This window comes from Loxodonta africana, chromosome 19 (assembly GCF_030014295.1).
Source record: "Loxodonta africana isolate mLoxAfr1 chromosome 19, mLoxAfr1.hap2, whole genome shotgun sequence".
In the NCBI taxonomy this organism is placed as follows: domain Eukaryota; kingdom Metazoa; phylum Chordata; class Mammalia; order Proboscidea; family Elephantidae; genus Loxodonta; species Loxodonta africana.
The window spans coordinates 80,040,023-80,061,602 of record NC_087360.1 but is presented as its reverse complement, the minus strand read 5'-3'; the positions used below and the strand labels follow the sequence as shown (position 1 = coordinate 80,061,602).

Below are 21,580 nucleotides of genomic sequence, written 5' to 3'. Positions count from 1 at the left end.
AAGAATATTGAATATACCATGGACTGCCAGAAGAACGAACAAATCTGTCTTGGAAGAAGTACAACCAGAATGTTCCTCAGAAGCGAGGAAAGTGAGACTTTTTCTCACATACTTTGGACATGTTATCAGGAGGGACCAGTCCCTGGAGAAGGACATCATGCTTGGTAAGGTAGAGCGTCAGCAAAAAAGAGGGAGACCCTCAAAGAAATGGATCGACACAGTGGCTGCAACAGTGGGCTCAAGCGTAACAAGGATTGTGAAGATGGCGCATGACCAGGCAGTGTTTTGTTCTGTTGTGTGTGGGGTCACCATGAGCGGGAACCAACTTGAAGGCACCTAGCAACAACAGCAAAGCATGCCTCCAAATTAAACTAAACAAGCACTGAAAAATATGAAAACAGTTTCTGACGGACAAAAACAGTCAGACTCTGTCATTTTTTAAAACACTAAGGATCGTTTTCAACTATATAAAAGTCTATTAAAAAAAACTCCCAGTTTGGGGATAGAATTTTTTTTTTTTTAACGTGGGACTTTTCAGGTCCTCTGCAGAGGGAAAGGTTAGGCATTACGTGTTTAGAAAGCAGGGCACAGGCTGTCACGGCCTTGGTTACTGCCGCATACACGGAGCCAACGAGTGAAGCGAGTCAGCATGAAGGTCAACCCTTCACCAGGTTTTTAGTGAACATCAGTGGACAACTGGCATGCATGAGTCACCTCGTGATTTGCTGAGGTCAGGAGCAGCCAAAGACTCTTTGGGTGGCAGGGTAGAAAGAAAAGAAAACATTTATAATTAAAACAGACAAACGGCTAAAAAAGGCAAAAAAGATAATTGCATAAAACCATGTAAACTATTTACAAAGGCCCAGTCGGCCACATACCATGCCTTTAAGCCATTATCTACGAAACTTCCAAATGGCTGAGAAATTTATGCAGCACAAATAAAATGGGGCGTGGGGGTGGAAGAAAAAGATGACCGTGATGATGGATTAGAGGCTCTGCCAGGAAACTCAAATACTATTTTACTTTCTTTTCCTTGTTTCTGGCAATCTAAGCCTGAAAATATAGAATTTTGTTAGGAATAATTAAAATAGAAATTAAATAAAAATTTTGTTAGGCTCTAATAAAATGTAAACTGAGAACAAACTTGAATTACACATTCACTTTACTGAGAAACATCATAAATCCCGCAGCATCACATTACTTAGATGACAATCAAAATACATCTGAAGCCGCGTAATACACTCAGACTTTAAAACACATTATATACCCTTTAAATGCATATTAAATTCAGAGGAACTCATGAATGAACCTTTAGAGACTTACAGATAACCCCGGAAAGCTCAAAGTCTAAACCTTGTCCATTTTGAATATGAGCTCCTATGTTTACATTTTTAACCTTTCTCTGGAGAGAACACTGGCTACAACCACTGATTTTTCCCCCAAATCTGTAATTACTCTTCGTCATCAGGGCCCTCGCTTTATACACAGACCTCTTAGCAGGGACGTCAGAGAAAGCGGACGTAAAGCCCAACTCTGCCAGTCAGGGCCCCGTGTCCCTGGGTGAGCTGCTACCTGAGTAAGCACTGGGTTCTTATCTCTGAAACGGGGAAGAAAATCCCCTTAGACATTTTACGGGAAGTAAGTAAGACAACGCAGACCAAACACTAACACAAGTTAGACCTGTTAGCTACCATTAGTAATTCTTCTTATCATAGAAGTATAGTCACTTTTGTGATTTTTTTAAGGAAGTTAATGCCTTCTATGTACAGTGTAAAAAATGAACTTGGAAACCCATATACATAATTTAGAACGAATAAGATTTGACTGTGGGTTTTCGTGTAGGAATTTAAACCAAAAACTGATAAAGACTGTGGTTGCTCTGAAAAACAAATAAGCCAGTGAAGTGTTCAGTCAACATGTAGCTAGATAATTTTTTTAGCCTACCAAAAAAAAACTTTGTAAGTGCTTTAAAAAAAAGAGGGCTAACAACCTTTGTTACTAAACAGGCATTCAATAATCCTTAAAATTTCAAGTAGCTTTCAACTTTAAGTTGAATCTATACTTCTTAGATATGCCAAAAAGTACGTTTCCATAAAGATTATGGTAATGAAGTAACTGTTTAATTTCTGCCTCCTTAAACCCCATCAATATTTAAAGTGTTGGAATGTGATCACGTTAAAACTAAAATTCACTAAACAGGATACAGATTACTTTCTGAATCACCAAGTAAAAACAGGGTGCTACTTCCTTTTTTTGACTCCTTAGGGAAATAAGCATAAGGCTCATTAGTCACTAGGAACACTGAAACCTTTCTCAAAGTGTCACGCCTGGACCAGTAACCTCAGAATCTACCGAGAACTTGTTAGAAATGCAAATTCTCAGGCCCCAAGCCAGGCTGCTCACAGCGCTCCACGGGACCTGATTTACGCTACAGCCTGAAAACTGCTAGCCTGTGCCGTTTCACACGTGACCGATCTAGTTTCAGTGTGCTAATAAAGGATTGATTTAATTTAAAATGATTTGAGGGAGGTGGTCACTGCCCTTCTGATTTGGAACAGACAAAACTTACTAAATGATTTTCACTCAACTGAGCATCAACACGTACCTTCTTCTGTATTCAACCATTTCTCTTGATCATACCCAAGGAAAACCCGAAAGTGAAGAGTCGGTTATAGCTAATTATGAAAGCTTTGTGTTATTTAGTCTTACTCCTATCCATATGGAAAGAGTTACTTTATATTAATTTTTGGTAATTACAATTGCTTCTAAACTTCTTAGTACTGCACCATGTAAAGGCAGTTCTCAAGATCCTGAGGATTACTTCTAATATCTGTGCAAATTCCCTATGAAATGCAAAAAGCAACAAGAAATAACATGTACAGAAATATTTTTGCAAGGTATCTATTGCAAATAGACACAACTGTACAAAATAAACGGACGCAAACGCCTCAGAACCACAAGGTATTAACATTACAACAGGCACAAACACACTGCTGCAGTGACGTACTCACTATAAACAAGCACAACGCACGAGCACTTGTGACTATACCTTCTTCATTCACCGTGTCAACGACAGCATTGACAAGACGTATTACCGTAACTACGGAAGCTTATAGAAAGGTACAAAAGCAGCAAATTAGGAAAATCTTCATTAGTTAGAACATAGTGCATTAAAAAGGATTTCTTCATATTATACATTTACTACCTTATGGTTTAAAAATGTGAAGCGAATCCTTTAGCACAACTACGTAACACAATTATGCACGATCCCTGCATTCTTATACTGCTCAGATTTTTCTAACCAAGCTATGTATTTGTTATCATTAATCAAAGGAAGAAAGTAACCACATTTTATTGGAATTTAGAAAAAAATTTCTAAATTTTTTCAGAATTACGATTATGGTTTGAGTCACGAGAAAGCAATTCCTATGTCAACATCTCATGGGCAAAAGACTTCGCTCACATTCAAGGGGTAAAATTCTTGGTAAGCCGCTTTTATGAGTTCATTTAATAGACTTGTACATCATCCCCAGAGAAAATAAAATTTAAAGGCTATATAATAAGGCAAAATACACAATATAAACACAAAAATGGTTTTACCCGTTCTACTTGCCCCCCCATGCCAAAGTTCCTGCCTTTTTGTAGACGGACTAACAGCTGGTGAGCTGGTAAACCAGCGGAGAAGTGCAGGCCCTCCGCCGGGCTGTGTCCCGTGTAAGTCCCCTTTCTGCGTGTGTACCAGGTGGTTTTAAAGCACCTACGTGTCAAAACAAACATGTTTGTATGTGGTGTGTGGAAGCATGGCCCTAAAGATGCCCAGGTCCTCATCCCCGGTGAGTGTCATCTTACACGGCAAAGGGGAGACTGCTAATGTGAGCGAGTGTAAGAATCTTAAGATGGGAAACGACCCTAAATTATCCAGGTGGGCCCTTAAAAGGGAAAACAGTCAGAGGGAGATGTGATGGTGGAAGGAGGGTCAGAGAAGAAACACAAGCCAAGGAATGTGGGCAGCCTGTAGAAGCTGGAAAAAGCAAGGAAACAGGTTCCCAACTAGGAGCTCGAGAAAACAATGCCGCCTACTGACACCTTGGTTTAGCCAGTGACCCATTTTGGAATCCTAACCCACAGAACTTTAAGATAACAAATTTATGTTGTTTTAAGACACTAAGTCTGTAGTAACTTGTCACAGCGGCCTTAGAGAACTGAGTATTGATTCATAATACAGGCTTTAATTTTATGATAATGATTAAAATTCTAACTATTAAAATACAAACTACTCCTTGATATACTTTTTTTTAAAATTTTTTCCTCACATTGTCTTATCTGGCAATTACTTTTCATAATGTGATCCATAACTTGTTAGAAGTGTTTGAGGACACTGAGAATGATGTCTCAACGGAGAGAACTAAAAACCAAAGGTAACACAGACAAGACTCTAAAACGTATTTATGAAGACCATCTGAGGCCACGTTCTAAGTCACTACATGAACTGGTAAACGATTATTTTCATGTTGTTTTCTTGATGTTGGCGTCATAAGCAAAGCTATGTTCCTCCACACGTTAGTAAACAATAAACACACCTAACATGCTGGAAAGGAGAAACACACCAATGTACTCATGGCGATTTTCAGCTCAGAAAAGGACTCTGCTATGGACCATATTCCTCTGGGTTAGAAACAATCATATTATTTGAAAGGTTTAAACCAATAAACAATATTTGAAAGGTTTGAACACATTACATTTTAGTGTCCAAAAACAGAAAACTAAGCTTATTAATTCCAAGATTCAAAGTTTTCCACTTAAATCTCACTTTACGGTGTTACTGAACACTGACCAATTTTCTCTACTCGTCTGTGCTGATACGGCAAAGCTGGTTATCAATGCGATTTGTCCTACGGAAATCAGATATCTTTGGCATCAAAGACCCTACCGTCAAACTGTCTGTATTAGAAATATGATCAAACTTACTAGCAATCTCTTAAACTGTGCTCCCAGTCAGTATGCTCGGATCCAAGTGGGAGCTGAGGCCGCAGGGAGCGAGGGAGAAAACAAATAAGACCTTGTAATACCAAAGGTGCTGTTGACAACAAACATCTCAGACCTCCAGCCCGCTCTCGGGGTGCAGGTGCAGGTGTGCGTGTGTGCAGGAGGTGTGCGTGCTCAAGAAAGTGTGAGGGCTTGGAAGACCCACAAAACTTCTGTAATGTTTGCTGTTGTGACAGAAGAGTCAACATGAAATCAGTCAATCGGACAGAAATTACTTTCAATTAACTATGTTTTCTTCCCTACTACTGACAAATTGCTACAGTTCAAAGATCTATTCATGAACAGCGGTTTAAATGTATTCCCCAACTGACGCTCACGCCGGCATGTACAAGGTATCGTTTAAAAGCGGTCCAAGTGACGTGTCAGCACTTTCTGAGCCTGGTCAGAGCGCCTGGCGCACTGTGTCACTGTAACCTAATGACCGCGGCATTCTCAAGGGCAAGCAGGCCAAGCAGGGCATTCCAGGAATTCTCTTCACTCACCATTATCATCGCATGATTCCGACTGGAAGGAGCTCAGAGACTGCACTTCAGACAGGCTTTCCCGGGCACTGTATGGAAGAGAAGGCTTTTCCTCCAGAGGTTTCTTGGACAGACAGGGATCCAGGTCCACCACTTTAGCTAAAAGGGAGGGAGAGCAGACCGGCAGTGAACCCCAGGAGAGTGGGGACCCTGTTTTGTTCACTGCTGAACCCTGACACAGAGCAAGCACTGACGACAACTGTCTGAAACGTGTATAATAAATGATTAAAGGAAAACATCTTTAAGACTAAAAAAAAACCCAAAAACCTGAAAATACTCTTGGAATATTCACCGACTGTAAATGACCCTTATGGACACCATCAGATGATATTTTGACATTAAAATTTTGTTTTAAAATGGCATATATAGCTTTTCTAAAGCATTAGATATACTTCAGGCCAGAATATAAATATTACCTCTCCCTCTGGCCATATTAAAAAAAAAAAAAACCCTAGCATGCAAATATCCCCCAAAGTTTTTAATAACTTGTCATAAGAAGCCCAAATTAGTCCAGCTCAGAGCCCGTATCCATGACAAAAACGAAATGATGACTGTAAAATATTAACTGGAACATAACTAAATTCGACTCCTTAATTAAAATAACATCACAGCCAACCCAAAATGCTCAGTCTAGGGCTCGAGACACTTAAAGAGCTTTTCAAATCTAGCAAACGCCTTCAGATTTTGAGCATATTTCTAACACCCAGAACCCCCTGCGTCAAGCTGACTCTGACTCATGGTGACCCCGTGTGTCAGAGTAGAACCGAGCTCCACAGGGTTTTCAACAGCTGACTTTTCAGAAGTAGGCTGCCAGGCCTTTCTTCCGAGGTGCCACCAGGTGGACCTGAAAGGCCAAACTGCTGGTTAGCAGCCAAGCACATCAACTGTTTTCACCAGCCAGGGGCTCCATCTCTCACAGAGACTCTCTATTTCGACTTGAACCAACACAGCTCGCAGAGAACTTGTAATTTCACTGTTTATCTCTGAGACATTTAAGTTAGATGAAGAAAGCCGTTCTTACTGTCGTAGTCGAAGTCCCAGTTAGGCTTCTGTATGGAGTCGCTGTCAGAAGGAGAGTTTGAAGGAGGCGGGGGAGGCAGGTTGGGGGCGACACTGCAGACGGCCACGGCTTTTCTGTGTCCGTGCACCGACTCGGGGTTAAAAGTGCTGAACTCCGGGTGCTCTGGAATGGCTGACCCTTCAAAGGAGTTCCGGTCCAGGTTGTTCCTAGAGTCACTGGGGATGCTTGGAGTATAGGAGATAGGCCGGACAGGCACCTGGGGTGGGATGTCTGAGTAAATGTTCTTATTTAGCTTTGAATCAAAATAGGGTCTTTGCGAGAAAGCAGCGGCGGGCCCCAGGTGCTTGTCTTCAGGTCCAGGCTGGTGTTTCTTCTTTCGGCTAATCATTTTGCGGCAGAGAACAAACACCACCACCAGTAAAAATATCACCGTTACGAAGACGACGACTCCTATTCCTTCGGCCAGTCCGATGTTCCAGGGAGTGGACACGTACTGACCGGGCACGGCTTCCTCGCAGTGCCGCCCCCTGTACCCCTGGCTGCAGTTACAGTGGTAGGAGCCCTGCGTGTTCTCACACCGCGCCCCGTTACGGCACGGGCTGCCGGCGCACTCGTCGATGTCGCTCTGACACCTGCCGGGAAGAGAGCCCAGAGTGAGCAGAGCACCTGTGCTGTGACTCATGTCTCAGAATGGCCTTTCTCGCCATGGCCTGGTAGCTCCCACCCAGGTGACTGGGCGGGGCTGTCCAAGTAAGATAATGTGCCCACCAAGGGGGCTGGTCAGATTTGCCTTAAAAGAGAGCCAATTCCAGAGCGGAGAGAACAGCCCTCCACGAGCAAGGAAGGAGAGACTGGCAGGAGAAACCCACAGGAGACGTCACAGTGGGCTTCCCAGCCCACGGAGCAAGAAAGCTGAGTGACTTTGGGCCGAGACTGAGGGCCGGGGAGACGCCTACGCCTGACCCACGAATTTGAGACTTGCCAGCCTCCACAACCGCGTGAGCCATTTTCTTTACACAGTTTGTGAGTTCTGTGAGACACTAGTGAATTAGGGAACCCAAAGACAGGAGGGAGAAGGAGCAGCTGATGTTAGAGATGACGGAGCGGAACAGCAGCTTGGAAAGGTTAGATATTTGGCACGTCTTTAAGCTCCTCCTCACAGGAACCAGCCCTGTGCTGACCCTTATAAAAGAGATTACTCATTTACCACTGCAGTGGAAATCAGCGCACACCAGGCCTGTGATCCTTAGAGACTAAAGAATAATCCCTCCTAAAAAGATACAACCAAAACCAAAATCTAACAGCCAAAATACCTACTGTCAACAACAACCACAACACAAAAACCTTTTGCGGTGTAAACTGATCACAAGTTCTGAACGCGTATTTGGGAGACCAGCGTTCTATCCCGCCAATGTTTACCCGCCATTCTTCTAGGATTCCCGAGACTACTAAATCAAACTGTCGGGCTAAAGCATCATTTTGTTTCTAGTCTGATAACCAAGTCACCACTCCAAAATGTGGAACATGCATACTGATAATAGCATGCTGCAAACTGTCCTAGCAGACAATTAAATTTCTAAATATAAAGTTCAAATTTGGGAATATGAGAGGTTCCATAAAACTCACGTGAAAAGAGAGGGAACTGCAAGGTTTTCCATTTTAACATGTGGCTCCTTGTTTAAGAGCCTTCCACAGCTTCTCATCCTGAGCAGAACCGTCCACATGCACGTCCCCTCTGCCTTTCCAAATAGGGGCATGTTTCCACCTGTGCAGACCTACCTGCCTTTGATGAAATGTGTCTACTTACCAGTCCCTGTGCACACCTGGCATAAAAATTTCGATTACTGGGGAAGCTGGGGCAGGAAATCTCGAGTATTTCCTGTAACCACCTGGTCTTTAGAACCAAACCACATGGAGAGGTAAGGGATGGGTGTGACAGTAAAGGCTTATCTCAAGGTACAGCACCAGGCGTTAGCAAACAGCATGCCCTGGGAATTTTTTTTTTAAACTGAATTGATGAGAAGCCTAAGACAAAATAAGGTCTGGAACTAAACTCTGTCATCTGCCCCTCTCAAGGTTTTCAATGGGCACCTCCATGCCTTATTTTCTTCACCTGGAAAACGACGACGACCTCTCGGAATGATGGCAAGAATTACAAAAGACCACGAGAGAGTGGAAAGAGGTCTGCAGATGCCAAGTAAATGTCAGCGTCATCACCTCGATGACAGACAGGTGCAGCTCCACAGGCACCTGCTTTAACGAGAGGTGACAACCTCACCCATTCCACAAATGTTTACTGCCTGTGAGAACACATACATGCTTTATTTATTGGTATTTCTGAAGTATAGAAACAGGTGTTTTCAAACATATACTATTATACTCACCGTCTCAATACTTTTCTTCAATTTTAGAGTGAAAAGATACATTATACAAGGAGCCGGTAAGTGGATTATCAAATTCAGAAGCAATGAAGTCCAAACTAACGAAGAGTCTCTGCTTCTACCAATCAGTATGACACCGTGAAAGGGACAAACATAAACCCTGAAGAACCCATTTACCTTTCTCCTCTAAACCCTGAGTCACACTGACAAACGGCACCGTCCAAACTGTCAAAGCACGTTCCACCGTTTTTACAGGGCTCATCTTTGCAATATGGGCTGAGCTGGCACCTGAAGAATAAGGAAAAAATGTGCATAAACCTAACACTCCCCCTACAAGTAAATACAGCAAAACGGAAACCATTAACAAATGAACGGAGACTTTTTACATACACAATTAGACATTTGGAAGCTTTTAAAATACAACTACTTATGAAAGTTAAGAAAACCAGACATACCTCTGGCCAGTGTACAACCCTCTGCATTGGCAAACAAAGTCTCCGCTGTCTACCAGGCACGTGCCACCGTAGAGGCAAGGGTTGGAGGAGCAGGGGTTGACGCTCACCTCACAGAACGTCCCTGTGTACACGGCACTGCACTTGCAGTAATAACCTAAATCAGCAAAAAGGAAGTCTTATCATTTGACAACTCAAATAGCAGTCTCACCATATTGGCTTTTACTTTTAAGTTTAAGCAAAGATTTAGTTCTCCGTATAAAAGCCAGTAAAACTGCCATTTCCTCTGGGCAAAAAGTTGTATCAACAAGCCTTTCACTGCTGAAATAATTAAAACACAGAGAACTGTAGAATGAAATCTTAATTGGCTTTAGTTAACCGTAATTTATGTAAGATTACTGGATGATGCGTACAGAGCAGGCCAAAAAACCAGTCCTTTATTGGAGTGACTATGTAGACTGACAACAGTTACTACTTACTGAGCCTCAGTGTATTTGCAGCTCATGAGGTGATTTAAGGATTAAATGAGATAATGAGGAAGAAAGCACCCTGAAGACTCTACGTTACTGTTTCCAGTTTGGCCGAACAAGCACAGAGCACGCCAGGACTTCCTCTGTTACGGCCTTGACAGGCAGTGTGGCACTCATTACAGATATTACCCAGGGATTCCCTACGGTCTCCCTTCGGGGAACATGGCAGGCCTGCACTTCCCTGCCCCTTCCAGGGTGATCACGACGAGCGTTAGACAAAGAAATGTGTCTCCTGGGACCAGAGATTTTAAGCGCCAGCGCATCCTTTGCCATGTTCCATTCCTCCTGTTGCGGTGAGCATCACAGCACATCTCAACCTCGTCCCCAGTGACACAATGAAGACAGTCTCTTTGCTGACCTGCTTCGAGGTCCTATGTAACATGAGCACAATGAGCTCTGGTTGTGTTCTGCCACTGAGGTTTTCAGTCTTACCCGTGGATAACCTAGCCCAGGCTTAGTTAATACAGAATGCACAGGCGCTGTCCAAAGAAAACAGCACCATACCATACCCACTGCCATCGAGTCGGTTCTGACTCACAGCAACCCTATGTACCAAATACTTTTGAAATGCCACTAATAAGGCGGTATGTTCATTTTTGCTATATATCAAGGCAAGTCAACTGTCACTTTCATAACTATTCTATCACTGACAAGTGGCCCAACAGGGGTCTTGGACACAGAAGAAGCCACAGGGTGCACCCCACTGCACGAGGGCTTGGAGACAGGTAGGGGAACACTTCATGAGGGGCTCAAAGCCTTCTAGAAAATCGTACACCACATACTGCCAGCAGGACTCCAGCAGTCCGTCTGTCCTGAGCCATCAGATAGCAGCCAAGAACAGAGTGGTACCAATTCTAAATTCCTTTAGGCTAGTGCCTCTGGAACAGTCCTGGTGGCACCATGGTTAAGTGCTCAGCTGCTCCACAGGAAAAGAGACCTGCCCTTGCAAAGACCACAGCCAAGGAAACCCTATGGGGCAGTTCTACTGTGTCATACAGGGTCACGCTGAGTCAGAATCAACTCGACGGCACATAAAAACAGTGCCTCTGGGGTTCGAAGGAGTTTGGTTAGCTGTGGTTTGCCTGTGGTTACAGACAGAGGGAGACACGTACAGAAATACACTCCGCTCACATGCCTGAGGGTGACCACAGACATTCAGCAGGCAGAGAAGCTGTTCTGCCCAGCCTAGTTGACAATTCTAAGCCCTCCTTTGCCCCCGTAATACAGACGACTCGATTCTAACATCGTAAGCAGTATCTAACAATCTCTTTTTAGTAAGAAGAGAAAAAACAAAAAATATTTGGGCAGTTATGAAGCCTACCTCCAGTAGGTGATGGGCTGCAAATGCCTCCATTCTGGCAGGGACTGCTTGAGCACTCTTCTGCAGCTGTTAATAGGCACCCAGGAGACACGTCCACCGATTCTTCAACGTGCGCATAGCTTCTTGGCTTGTTATTTAAAGGGAGCTCTTGCCCATTCAGGTAAATGGAGTCCATACAACCCCTGAAACCATTACCAACTTGAGGGCTTCTTCCATGCCTTGTGCCTTGCTGACGGATGTGGCCACCAAAAAACACATGGCTATCCAGGTTGAGGGTCTTCAGAGTCCCCGGGGCCGTGCCTGATGCGGTGTGGACCTGGTCTAGAACCAGCCTAGCGTAGTTTCCGTTCACTTCAAGCGACACTGCGTGCCACTGCCCGTCATTGACCTGAATGCTTTGAACGGAGACAATTCCTGGGCCACTTCCACAGTCAAATTTGTACTGCAGTCTTCCATTGTGAATCTACGGAAGAACAGTCAGCTTTCTCATTACAGTCACAGGGCTGAATCTTCAACCACGGCCCCTGCTCAGAAATCTACGGGAGGACCCTTCGGCCAAACATTAGACAGGCTCATAAAACAAAGCGAAGCTAAATGGACAAACCAGCCCAGGGGCAAGGACAATAAGGCAGGAGGGGACAGGAAAGCTGGCAATGGGGCGAGTGTTGACATGTCACGGGGTTGGCCACCAATGTCACAAAGCAATCTACAGGAGCGGGATGCCTGGTGAATACAGGGAGACTGGACCAGGCCTTCCATTCAAGTATCACACAACACATGCTCGTCTGTCCATTCTAAAAATAATAAAAGTGGGTCTTTTAAGGATAGCAAGTTCAAGTGCAAACTGCACATCCAAAAAGCACCACAGGAATGACTAATAATTGGCTGTTAACTGCCCCCAAAAAAGAGCTTCAAGTAATCTCGAAAGTCAAAAGTGAATCATGTTTGAAAAAAAAAAAAAAGGTAGGCGAAGTAATTACCACTTACGGCACCCTAGGAGCTGTCTACAGCGTTAGTGAGGTGTAATATCACCAAGAGCTTGAAAGTTAACTACCACGCGAACCTACAAACGTCTGTAACAACGACAAGGGAATCTGAGCTCCTGCTCGGCAAAAAGAACTTTCCATGTGACAATACCTAAAACTTGTATAAAAAACCAAACCCGTTGCCGTCAAGTCAACTCCAGCTCAGAGCCGCCCCATAGGCAAGAGTAGAACTGTCCCATAGGATTTCCAAGAAGTGGCTGATGGATTTGAACTGCCGACCTTGTGTTAGCAGCCGGACTCTTAACCACTGTGCCACCAGGGCTCCAAAGCTTGTGTAGGTATCAAAACGCTATTTAAATATGGAATTGGACTGCTTTGCTTACTTCATTATTTTTTTAAAAGACAATCTGAACATAAAGTGAAATCTATCTTTTTAAAGTTCTCCACAACCTGAGGCACAAAGGCCATGAATACACACCTCCAGGATGCTGTAGTCCGTTCCTCGAGCGTACATCACAACCGCCTGAGTGGAGTACGTTCTCAGCCGCATCGACAGCTTCATCTCTAGTTTGTTCTCATTTTCCATTAGACGGTATTTCACAAAGCTGTTTCCAGTAAACGTCACAGAGGAACCCCCTGTAAATCACCAGCAGGAAAAAATAAACCAGAATCAAGGCGTATTTTCAAAAGTCTGATTCCCCTCCGGAGACTGATCCAAGTTTTTATGGAAGATTAAAATACTGTAAAATTCAATTCCATAGAAAAAGTGTCTATTTCCTTAAGAGTATAACATAACTGGCTCTCCGTCTGGAAGAAAATAAATCAGACTAATGAATCATGGAGAAATGAATTCTAAGATAATGAAAGGTTCAAATATAAAACTGTCCAATATAAAATCATCTGAAGACAATTCAGAAAAATATTTGCACAGGATAATATTTGGGAAACCTTCTCCCGCAAGATAGAAAACCCATTCCTGAAAAAAATACAATCATCTCCAAAGACAGAAACTGTTACGTAAAATCATGCCGAACTGATGAAATAAAAATTAGATTTCACAATGACAAAAGATTCTGTTAAACAAATCAAAAGATGAGTAGTGTACAGAAGTGGAACGTGTAACGCGTCAATGTTAATACCCATAACACACAAACAGCTCCATACAGAGGTAACAAGAAAAAGACAGATTTCTCAGATGAACAAAGAATATCAACAGGCCGGTCACAGAAGAGAACATGCTAACAGGTAATGGAACAAATGAAAAGATAACTTTTGCAAGGAGCCAGAGAAATGCATATTAAAATAATAATTAGATATTATTTCATGCCATTTGATGGGGGATTTTTTTAAAGAACTTTCAATACTGGCAAGAGAGTGGGGGAAACAAACACCTGTGTAAGTGAATGGAAAAAAAATTTTAAATGTAGTTAATTTTTGACATAGTAAATGCTAATTTTAGAATTTATCATACAGACAAGACCAGAACTTTTTAGAAAGAAAGAAACAACAACTTAAATCTCTACCCAGAAGGAAAACACTGACTCAATGTTGGCACAGCCTACCAGGTAACACAGGGCAGCTATCACAAAGAATTCTGTTTCCTTACCTGGAAGATCCCCTGACTTCCTATTAAGTGGGAGGGGGGACGGTGGGTGAGGAAGAGCACCAGGTAGAGGCCTAGGGGAGGTATGGGTCACATCTCACATTTTAGTTTAAAAAAGGAGAAGAGGAAAGAGAAAATGGAAAATAAACCTCTAAATACAGGACTACGTGTCTAAATGAGCACCAACAGAAGATACAGAAGAACACCACCAAACTAATAACTCAGGGGCATGCTATTACAAACCAAAAAACCCACTGCCATTGAGTCGAATCCTGACTCACAGCAACCCTAGAGGACAGGGTGGAACTTCCCCACAGGGTTTCCACGGCTGTCAGTCTGTACCGAAGCAGACTGCCACATCCTTCTCCCGTGGATGGGCTGGCGGGTTCAAACGGCCAACTTTCTGGTTTGCAGCTGAGCACTTAACCACTGTGCCCCCAGGGCTCCTTATATAGAGAATGGAAAAGCTACTACCATTATTCTTTATTCATCTTTGTGCTTGATTTTTTATAATGAACACACATCATAATATTTTAAAACTTCAATAAAGAAGAAAATTGTAAGAAACACTGAAAAACGCAGAGACCTGTACACCAATGTTCACTGCAGCCAAAAGGTGAAAACAGCCCAAATGTCCATCAACAGACGAATGGATAAACAAAATGTGGTCCACACATACAATGGAATATTGGTACTCAGCCATCAAGAGAAATGAAGTCCTGATGTATGCTTCAACTTGGATGAAACTTGAAAATATTATGCTGAGTGAAATATGTCAGTCACAAAAGGACAAAAACTGTACCATCTCAATTTTATGAAATACCTAGAATAGCCAAGTGTGTAGAGATCAAGGAGCCCTGGTGGCGCAGTGGTTAAGAGCCATGGCTGCAAACTGAAAGGTCAGCAGTTCGAATCCATCAGCCGTTCTTTGGAAACCCTATGGGGCAGTTCTACTCAGTCCTACAGGGTCGCTATGAGTTGAAATCCACTCCACGGCAACAGGTTTTCTTTGTTATAGAGATCCTATCTTATTACCAAAAGCGGTTACCAGGAACGGGTGAGGGGAGGGGAAAAGGGGGCTGGCTCACTGCTTAAGGGACACCAAGCTTATGTTAAGGGCAATGGAAAAATCTGGAAACAGATAATGGTTTGTTAAATATGATGAATATAATTAGTGTTACTGAACTGTTCACCTGAAGAACACTGAAATAGCAAATGTTTTGCTACATACTGTGCCTAACACACACACACACAGAACAAAGAGGGGTGAGGGGAGAAATACTGAAGGTAGTTTCTTAAAATAGAAGTACGCTCACTACTTGAGCTCTCACCTGGGCACTCGGCAAACCTGCCACCAGGACACACACAGGTGTATCTCTCCTCTCTGGGATCAGGGACACACTCAGATCCCTCTGGGCACGGACTGTCTTCACATCCTTGGTGCACAGCTGGGCATTTTCCGTCTTGGTTTAAAGGAAAGAGAGGGAGAGAGAGATAATTAATTGGCATTTCAAGAAAATGATCTTTAATTTGTAGCCTTCCAAGGCTGTATGTGAAATGAACCTACAACACTATTTTCACATGCCGTGTTACCTTTGGAAACCCTGGTGGCGTTGTGGTTAAGAGCTACGGCTGCTAATCAAAAGGTCACTAGTTCAAATCCACCAGGCACTCCCTGGAAACCCTCTAGGGCAGTTCTACCCTGTCCTTTAGGGTCACTATGAGTCGGAATCGACTCGATGGCAACGGGTTTGGATTTGTGTGTGTGTGTGTGTGTGTGTTACCTTTGCACAGACACACAGCTGTTCTCCGGTGGCGGGGGGTCACAAAGCTCAGTCTGGCTGTGCTATGTGTTGACATGACGTTTTCATCGACAGACACCTTTTCATCACAGAATTTCCACGGGCAATCCAGTCCTGCACAGAGTTTCTGGAATACATCCAGTATCCTCACACCGATGATTTCCTCGATATCAGTCACAGAGGAATTAATCTTGTGCAGAAGAACTTTCGTAGAAACCTGGGCACCACCTGACTTCTCTACAAAAAGTAAGACGTCTAGATGTGGATGGTGCTCAGAGGGCTGCAAGCTAACGATCTGTACGTCGTTCCTCCTCACCCCCAGGACGTTCCGGAGAGCTCGCTGGAAGTTGCGCCAGTAGTCGCCCACAAACTCTTCTGGAGTCAGACTGGCAAAGCGGATCGCGATGGTGTGGTTCAACATCTCCTGCGTTACCTGCCTGATATGCACCATGATGTCGGCCACGGTCGTAAACTTTCCGTCTGTGACGCTGACGTTGAGAAGGTACTGCCCTGGGTCTAGTTTTCCGTGTGCTATCAGCTTGCCACCTGTGCTGGAGACAGAGAACAGGCTGTCCATCTGGGGGTCAAGGCTGTAGGTTAAAGTATCATACACGTCTTGGTCTGTGGCGTGGATCTTCCCAATGACACCACCTGAGTACTCCTCTTCAAAGGCAGTGATAAAAATCTCTAAGGGCAAAATAGCAGGTGGATAGATGCTCTCTTCAATGACCCTAATGTCGATATACGTCAACGATGACAGCTGGGGTTTCCCGTTATCTGCCACCTGCGAGAAAAGAAAAACAATTACCTACGTCACTGCTCACAACTTCCTAATAAAAGACATACTTATGTCACTTAAGTCGTAAAAAGTCCTCAGTTGTTAGATACCTATTTTTCCACATAAGAAGCATATTAAGAAACAGAAAAACTTTTTTTTTATAGCCCTTTTACCAATTTGTACTGAAGTCTGGCTCCCTCAATGTCTACGATAAAGCAACCAAATGAGTAAGTGAGCCCCCACAAAGTGTAATGGAATAAAGACGAAGGGATGGCAAAAAGGAAAAAGATGACCGTTGCATAAATTTTTATTTTCTCACTAAATGCATGCTGCTTAACTGCAAGAACACGACCACTGAGCAAAGGCAGGGGATGGAAGAGAAAATGAAGACCTTAAACACAGCTCTTCTCTACCTAGAACCTCACAATAAATCATAAAGAAAAGTCTCGATACCTTAACATGCAGCAAGTAATGATCTTTCACTTTTCTCTTGATGGCAGCTGCCGTCAGGAGGACTCCTTGCTGGTTAACTTCAAATGCTCGGTGGTCATTCCCGCTCACGACAGTAAAGAAGAAGGGTGGACCGTTTTGAGAAGCATCCCTGTCTGTCACCACCAGCTGTAGGACACTGAAGCCCACAGGCTTGTTTTCCTGCACAGAACAGATGCAACACACCCATGTACACAGCTTTCAGCAAAAAGGAATCCAATGCTAAGAAACACCCACTAGTTTTCTATGATATGAAAACAACTGAAATCAAAGCTTATCATGATATTCCATCTGAGAGGAAGAGACAGGAGAGGTGGGAGGGTGGGGAACGAGGTGGTGGTGGGAGGGGTGGGAGGAGAAAGGCAGGAAAGGGAACATAAGGGGAGGAAGAGTGGGACGAGGGAAGAGTGGAGGAGGACTAGGGGAGGAAGGTACACAGGTAGGAGGAGATGAAGAGGAGTGGGAGAAGGAGTGGGAATGAGAGAGACTGGAGGAGAACTAGGGGAAGAAGGCACACAGGTAGGAGGAGATGAAGAGGAGTGGGAGAAGGGGTGGGAACGAGGGAGACTGGAGGAGGACTAGGGGAGGAAGGCATACAAGGAGGAGGAGATGAGGAGAAATGGGAGGAGGGGTGGGAATGAGGGAAGGCGGAGGAGGACTAGGGGAGGAAGGCACACAGGTAGGAGGAGATGAAGAGGAGTGGGAGAAGGAGTGGGAATGAGGGAGACTGGAGGAAGACTAGGGGAAGAAGGCACACAGGAAGGAGGAGGAAATGAGAAGCAGCAACAGGGGCAGAAGACAATTAAGAAGCAAGGACTTTGCAACCCTAGAGTAATAACGAGCACTATTTTAAAAACCAAAGCACAGTTAGAAGAGAAAAGAAAGCACCATTGCACCTTGAAAATGCTCATCTTTTAGTATCAATGGAAAAAACGAACAAACAAACCTGTTGCCATAGAGTCGATTCCGGCTCACAGTGACCCTACAGGACAGAGTAGAGCTGCCCCCTTAGGGTTTCTAAGGAGCGACTGGTAGACAGTGGATTTGAACAGCCAACCTCTTGGTTGCCAGATGAACTCTCAACCACTGTGCCACCAGGGCTCCAGTATCAATGGAGACCCCTCTAACTTTCTTTTCTCCATTTTTTTTCTAAAAAGTAGTCTTTGGAAAAGAAAGATATTTTAAACAAAAAACCGCAGCTAGAAAAAGAGCTCACTTCAAAAGGAATGTGTTCAAGGAAGCCTTCAGCACTCCGAGATTACCTGCATGATTACGCTGTAGTTTCCCTTGGAGAACACTGGAGGATTGTCATTGACATCAAACACATCGATGTTCACGGTGGTGGTGTTGACCCTGGGCGGAATGCCGTTATCTGAAGCCTGAATAGTGAGCGTGTATCCTGAAATCTTTGTGGGCAAAAGACAAAGAGAACACACGGAGCTGAAATCAGACGTGTACTCTTGACAATCCGGAAGGGCAGGTCCAACGGACTGTCGTCATTTGCTGTATCCTGTATGCAGGCAATTCTCTAGCCTACAAACAAGTGCACTGCAGGTAACTTATCTACAAAATTCAATGCATTTTCTCAATAAAAAGAGCTATTAGAATTCTCTAATCCCTCTCAAAAACTTACTCATTTTATTAAAGTGTTCTGTCATTAAAAACATACACTTCCATAAACAGGAATGAAGAGAAAAATGAAACAAATGATTGCCTAAAACATTAACATATCTCAGGTGCTGCTGCTTTGGTAACAACAGGGAAGGCCCATGTCTTCCTCTCAGCCAGGAGACATTAAGCTGCTTCTAACCCTAAGTGCTTATTTTCAACACCTCAGGAGACTCCAGAGATCACTCTACCACATCAGTTTTACACTTGGATTAAAACTCAGCTGTTAATCTCTCAAGATGATCTCTTCATAGCTTCCTATGAAAGGGACTGAGTCCAGAGGGGGAGCTTCTTTTCCAGGCAGCGCCCTGTGAAGTTCTCTCTTCCATAATGAGTTGGTGGAAGAGGCCAGAAAGCTGGCCACATCCCAGAGCGTGTTCCCAGGACATCAATCCTGTGAGATGCTCCAACAAAAAAAGAGTTCTGAAGGCCAATTAGCTTGAAACACCACAGGCTCTCTCTCTGCTCTCCTACAATGGACATCAGCACATGAAGGACTCCTGTCCTCGAGTCAAAAATTCTCAACTTTGCTTCACACAGCAACACAGGGATCCTTGGTGTAACGGCCACATGGCCTCTACTCCTGGGAAGTCCTTGCTCAAATATAACTGTTCAGAAAAGGAATTAAAGGGCTGAGTTCAATGCAGTGCCACACCACTACCACCTCAAATGCCTCTAATCACTAACTCAGCCGTCCTTCCTTCTGAAACCGCGTTCTTTATGACCGGTAACGTTATTCTAATTCCCAAAACCAAGGCTTTCCCTGAAAGTCTCCCTTCCTCCTGGCGTCTCTGGAGTGTCAGCCAGTGGCCTCTCTCTTCCTATGCTTCTCTCATCTCTGGGAAGTTCCTGTTCGTGCTCTATGTCCCTTCCTGTCCCTACGTGTGAGGGAACTGATGGACGGATGTTCTAAATGTAAAGGAATGGATGGGAGGATGAGCGGATGGAGGTGGGTGCGTGATGGACGGGGGATGAGGATGGGTGGATGGGCAGTGGGTGAGTGATGGATGGGGGATGGGAGGAAGAGTGGATGAGGGTGGGCGTGTGATGGATGGGGGATTGGGAAGATGGGTGGATGGGCAGTGGGTGAGTGATGGATGGGGGATGGGAGGACAAGCCGATGAGGGTAGGTGTATGATGGACAGGGGAATGGGTGGATGGGCAGTAGGTGAGTGATGGATGGGGGGATGGGAGGATGAGCGGATGAGGGTGGGCGTGTGATGGACGGGGGGATGGGAGGATGGGCAGTGGGTGAGTGATGGATGGGGGATGGGAGGATGAGTGGATGAGGGTGGGCGTGTGATGTATGGGGGGATGGGAGGATGGGCAGTGGGTGAGTGATGGATGGGAGATGGGAGGATGAGCGGATGAGGGTGGGCGTGTGATGGACGGGTGGATGAGAGGATGGGCAGTGGGTGAATGATGGATGGGGGATGGGAAGATGGGTGGATGAGGCTAGTTACGTGATGGATGGGGGCATGGGAGGATGAACGGATGCGGGTGGGAGCACGGGCAGACAGAAGGATGGGAAGAGGGCTGGATGGATGGGTGAATGGATGGGGGTGGGTATATGGGTGGGTGGGTATTGATGGATAGATGGATGAGGGATGGGAGGATGGATGGTGAATGGGTAGGTGGGCAGATGGAAGGATGGGTCATGATGGACGGGAGGATGGATGGGTAGGTGGGTGCATGGGTGGACTGAAGGATGGGAGGATGGATGGGTGAATGGGTGGGTGGGCAGATGGGAGGATGGGTGGATGGGTCATGATGGATGGGAGGATGGATGGGTGGGTGCATAGGTGGATGGGAGGATAGGAAGATAAGTGGAAGGGTGGATGGAAGGGTGGGTGGGAAGGTGGATGGACAGACGTTCAGCCTGACCTGCTTCTCCGCATTTTCTCACAACTACCTCAATCCCTTAGATCACGTCTACGCTCATCTCCAGCACCATGTACCGTACCTACACTTCCAGCTCTGAAGTCTCTAAGCTTCAAAATAAAATCTCCAAATACTGGCTGAACAATTGTACCTGAATATGCAATTTTCCCCTAAAAGTCAGCATATCAAAAGCCACATTCTTCAACCTCTCCCAGCCCTCATGACTTCCCCCTCCTTCTCTTTAATGGTACTACTCAGTCATAGCAAGACTGAAAAAAACCGAGTCATCTCTGACTCCACTGGTTTCTACACAGGACCATATCTAAGTCATATGGATTCTAATTCTTTTCTTAATTCTTGCTGCTGCTTTCCCAGTTCAGGCTCTTGTTGCCTCACACTGATTGTCACTGGCCTTCTTACCTAGTTTCTCTCTAAAGAACATTCAGAGCCCTGGTGGTGCAGTGGGTAAGAGCTACGGCTCTTCTAACCAAAAGGTCGCAGTTCAAATCCACCAGGAGCAACTTGGAAACCCTATGGGGCAGTTCTACTCTGTTCCATACGGTCGCTATGAGTCAGAATTGAATCAAGAGCAATGAGTTTTTGGTTTTGGTAGTACTAATTTTCCACAAACAACCCTTTTGTAATGTTACATCTCGGCTCACAAATATTCAGTAACTCTCTAGCGACTGCAGCATCAAGCCTGAACCTCTAACCCTGGTTTTTAATGTGGCCTATAATCTGTTCCTAATACCTTTCCATCTTATCTCCCCCTTTATCCTTGTACGATAACTCTACTCCAATACAACTGGGTAGTTAAAGTTCCCTAAATATACCCCATTGTCTCCTGCCTCCATGTCTTTGTCCATGCAGTTCCCCAGGAGGAATTCTCTTCTCTCAACCTTTATGGCCTTCCAAATCCCCGCTATTATCTAAACCCAGCTTCTACCTGCATGAAGAGTCTCAGAACACTGGAGCCAACAGTAACTCCTTCCCTCAATGAATATAAAACTTCTATTATCCGACCTTCATGTTAGTATGAACACGCTTCTTAAATTCTTGAGATCTTCACACTATAACTGCTGTTCAAGTATTTCTCTCACT

At 44.5% G+C, this 21,580-nt stretch overlaps 1 protein-coding gene across 6 annotated transcripts in view; it reads right to left on the bottom strand.

Annotated features, from left to right (window-relative positions):
* The window catches only part of FAT1 (FAT atypical cadherin 1), a 144,007-nt gene that overhangs the window by 2,126 nt on the left and 120,301 nt on the right, over nt 1-21,580 (bottom strand). For 3 of the 6 annotated variants that reach the window (XM_064272910.1, XM_064272908.1, XM_064272911.1), the window contains 11 exons: nt 18,193-18,336; nt 16,895-17,092; nt 15,646-16,447; nt 15,193-15,324; nt 12,737-12,894; nt 11,273-11,735; nt 9,425-9,578; nt 9,147-9,257; nt 6,589-7,220; nt 5,529-5,666; nt 715-750 (listed from right to left, as the gene is read on the bottom strand). In XM_064272910.1, coding sequence (XP_064128980.1) covers nt 715-750; nt 5,529-5,666; nt 6,589-7,220; nt 9,147-9,257; nt 9,425-9,578; nt 11,273-11,735; nt 12,737-12,894; nt 15,193-15,324; nt 15,646-16,447; nt 16,895-17,092; nt 18,193-18,336 — 2,968 coding nt within the window. Of the gene's footprint in view, nt 1-714; nt 751-878; nt 1,054-5,528; nt 5,667-6,588; nt 7,221-9,146; nt 9,258-9,424; nt 9,579-11,272; nt 11,736-12,736; nt 12,895-15,192; nt 15,325-15,645; nt 16,448-16,894; nt 17,093-18,192; nt 18,337-21,580 lie in introns of all 6 variants that reach the window. The other 3 variants (XR_010318671.1, XM_064272913.1, XM_064272912.1) reach the window with 3 other exon arrangements.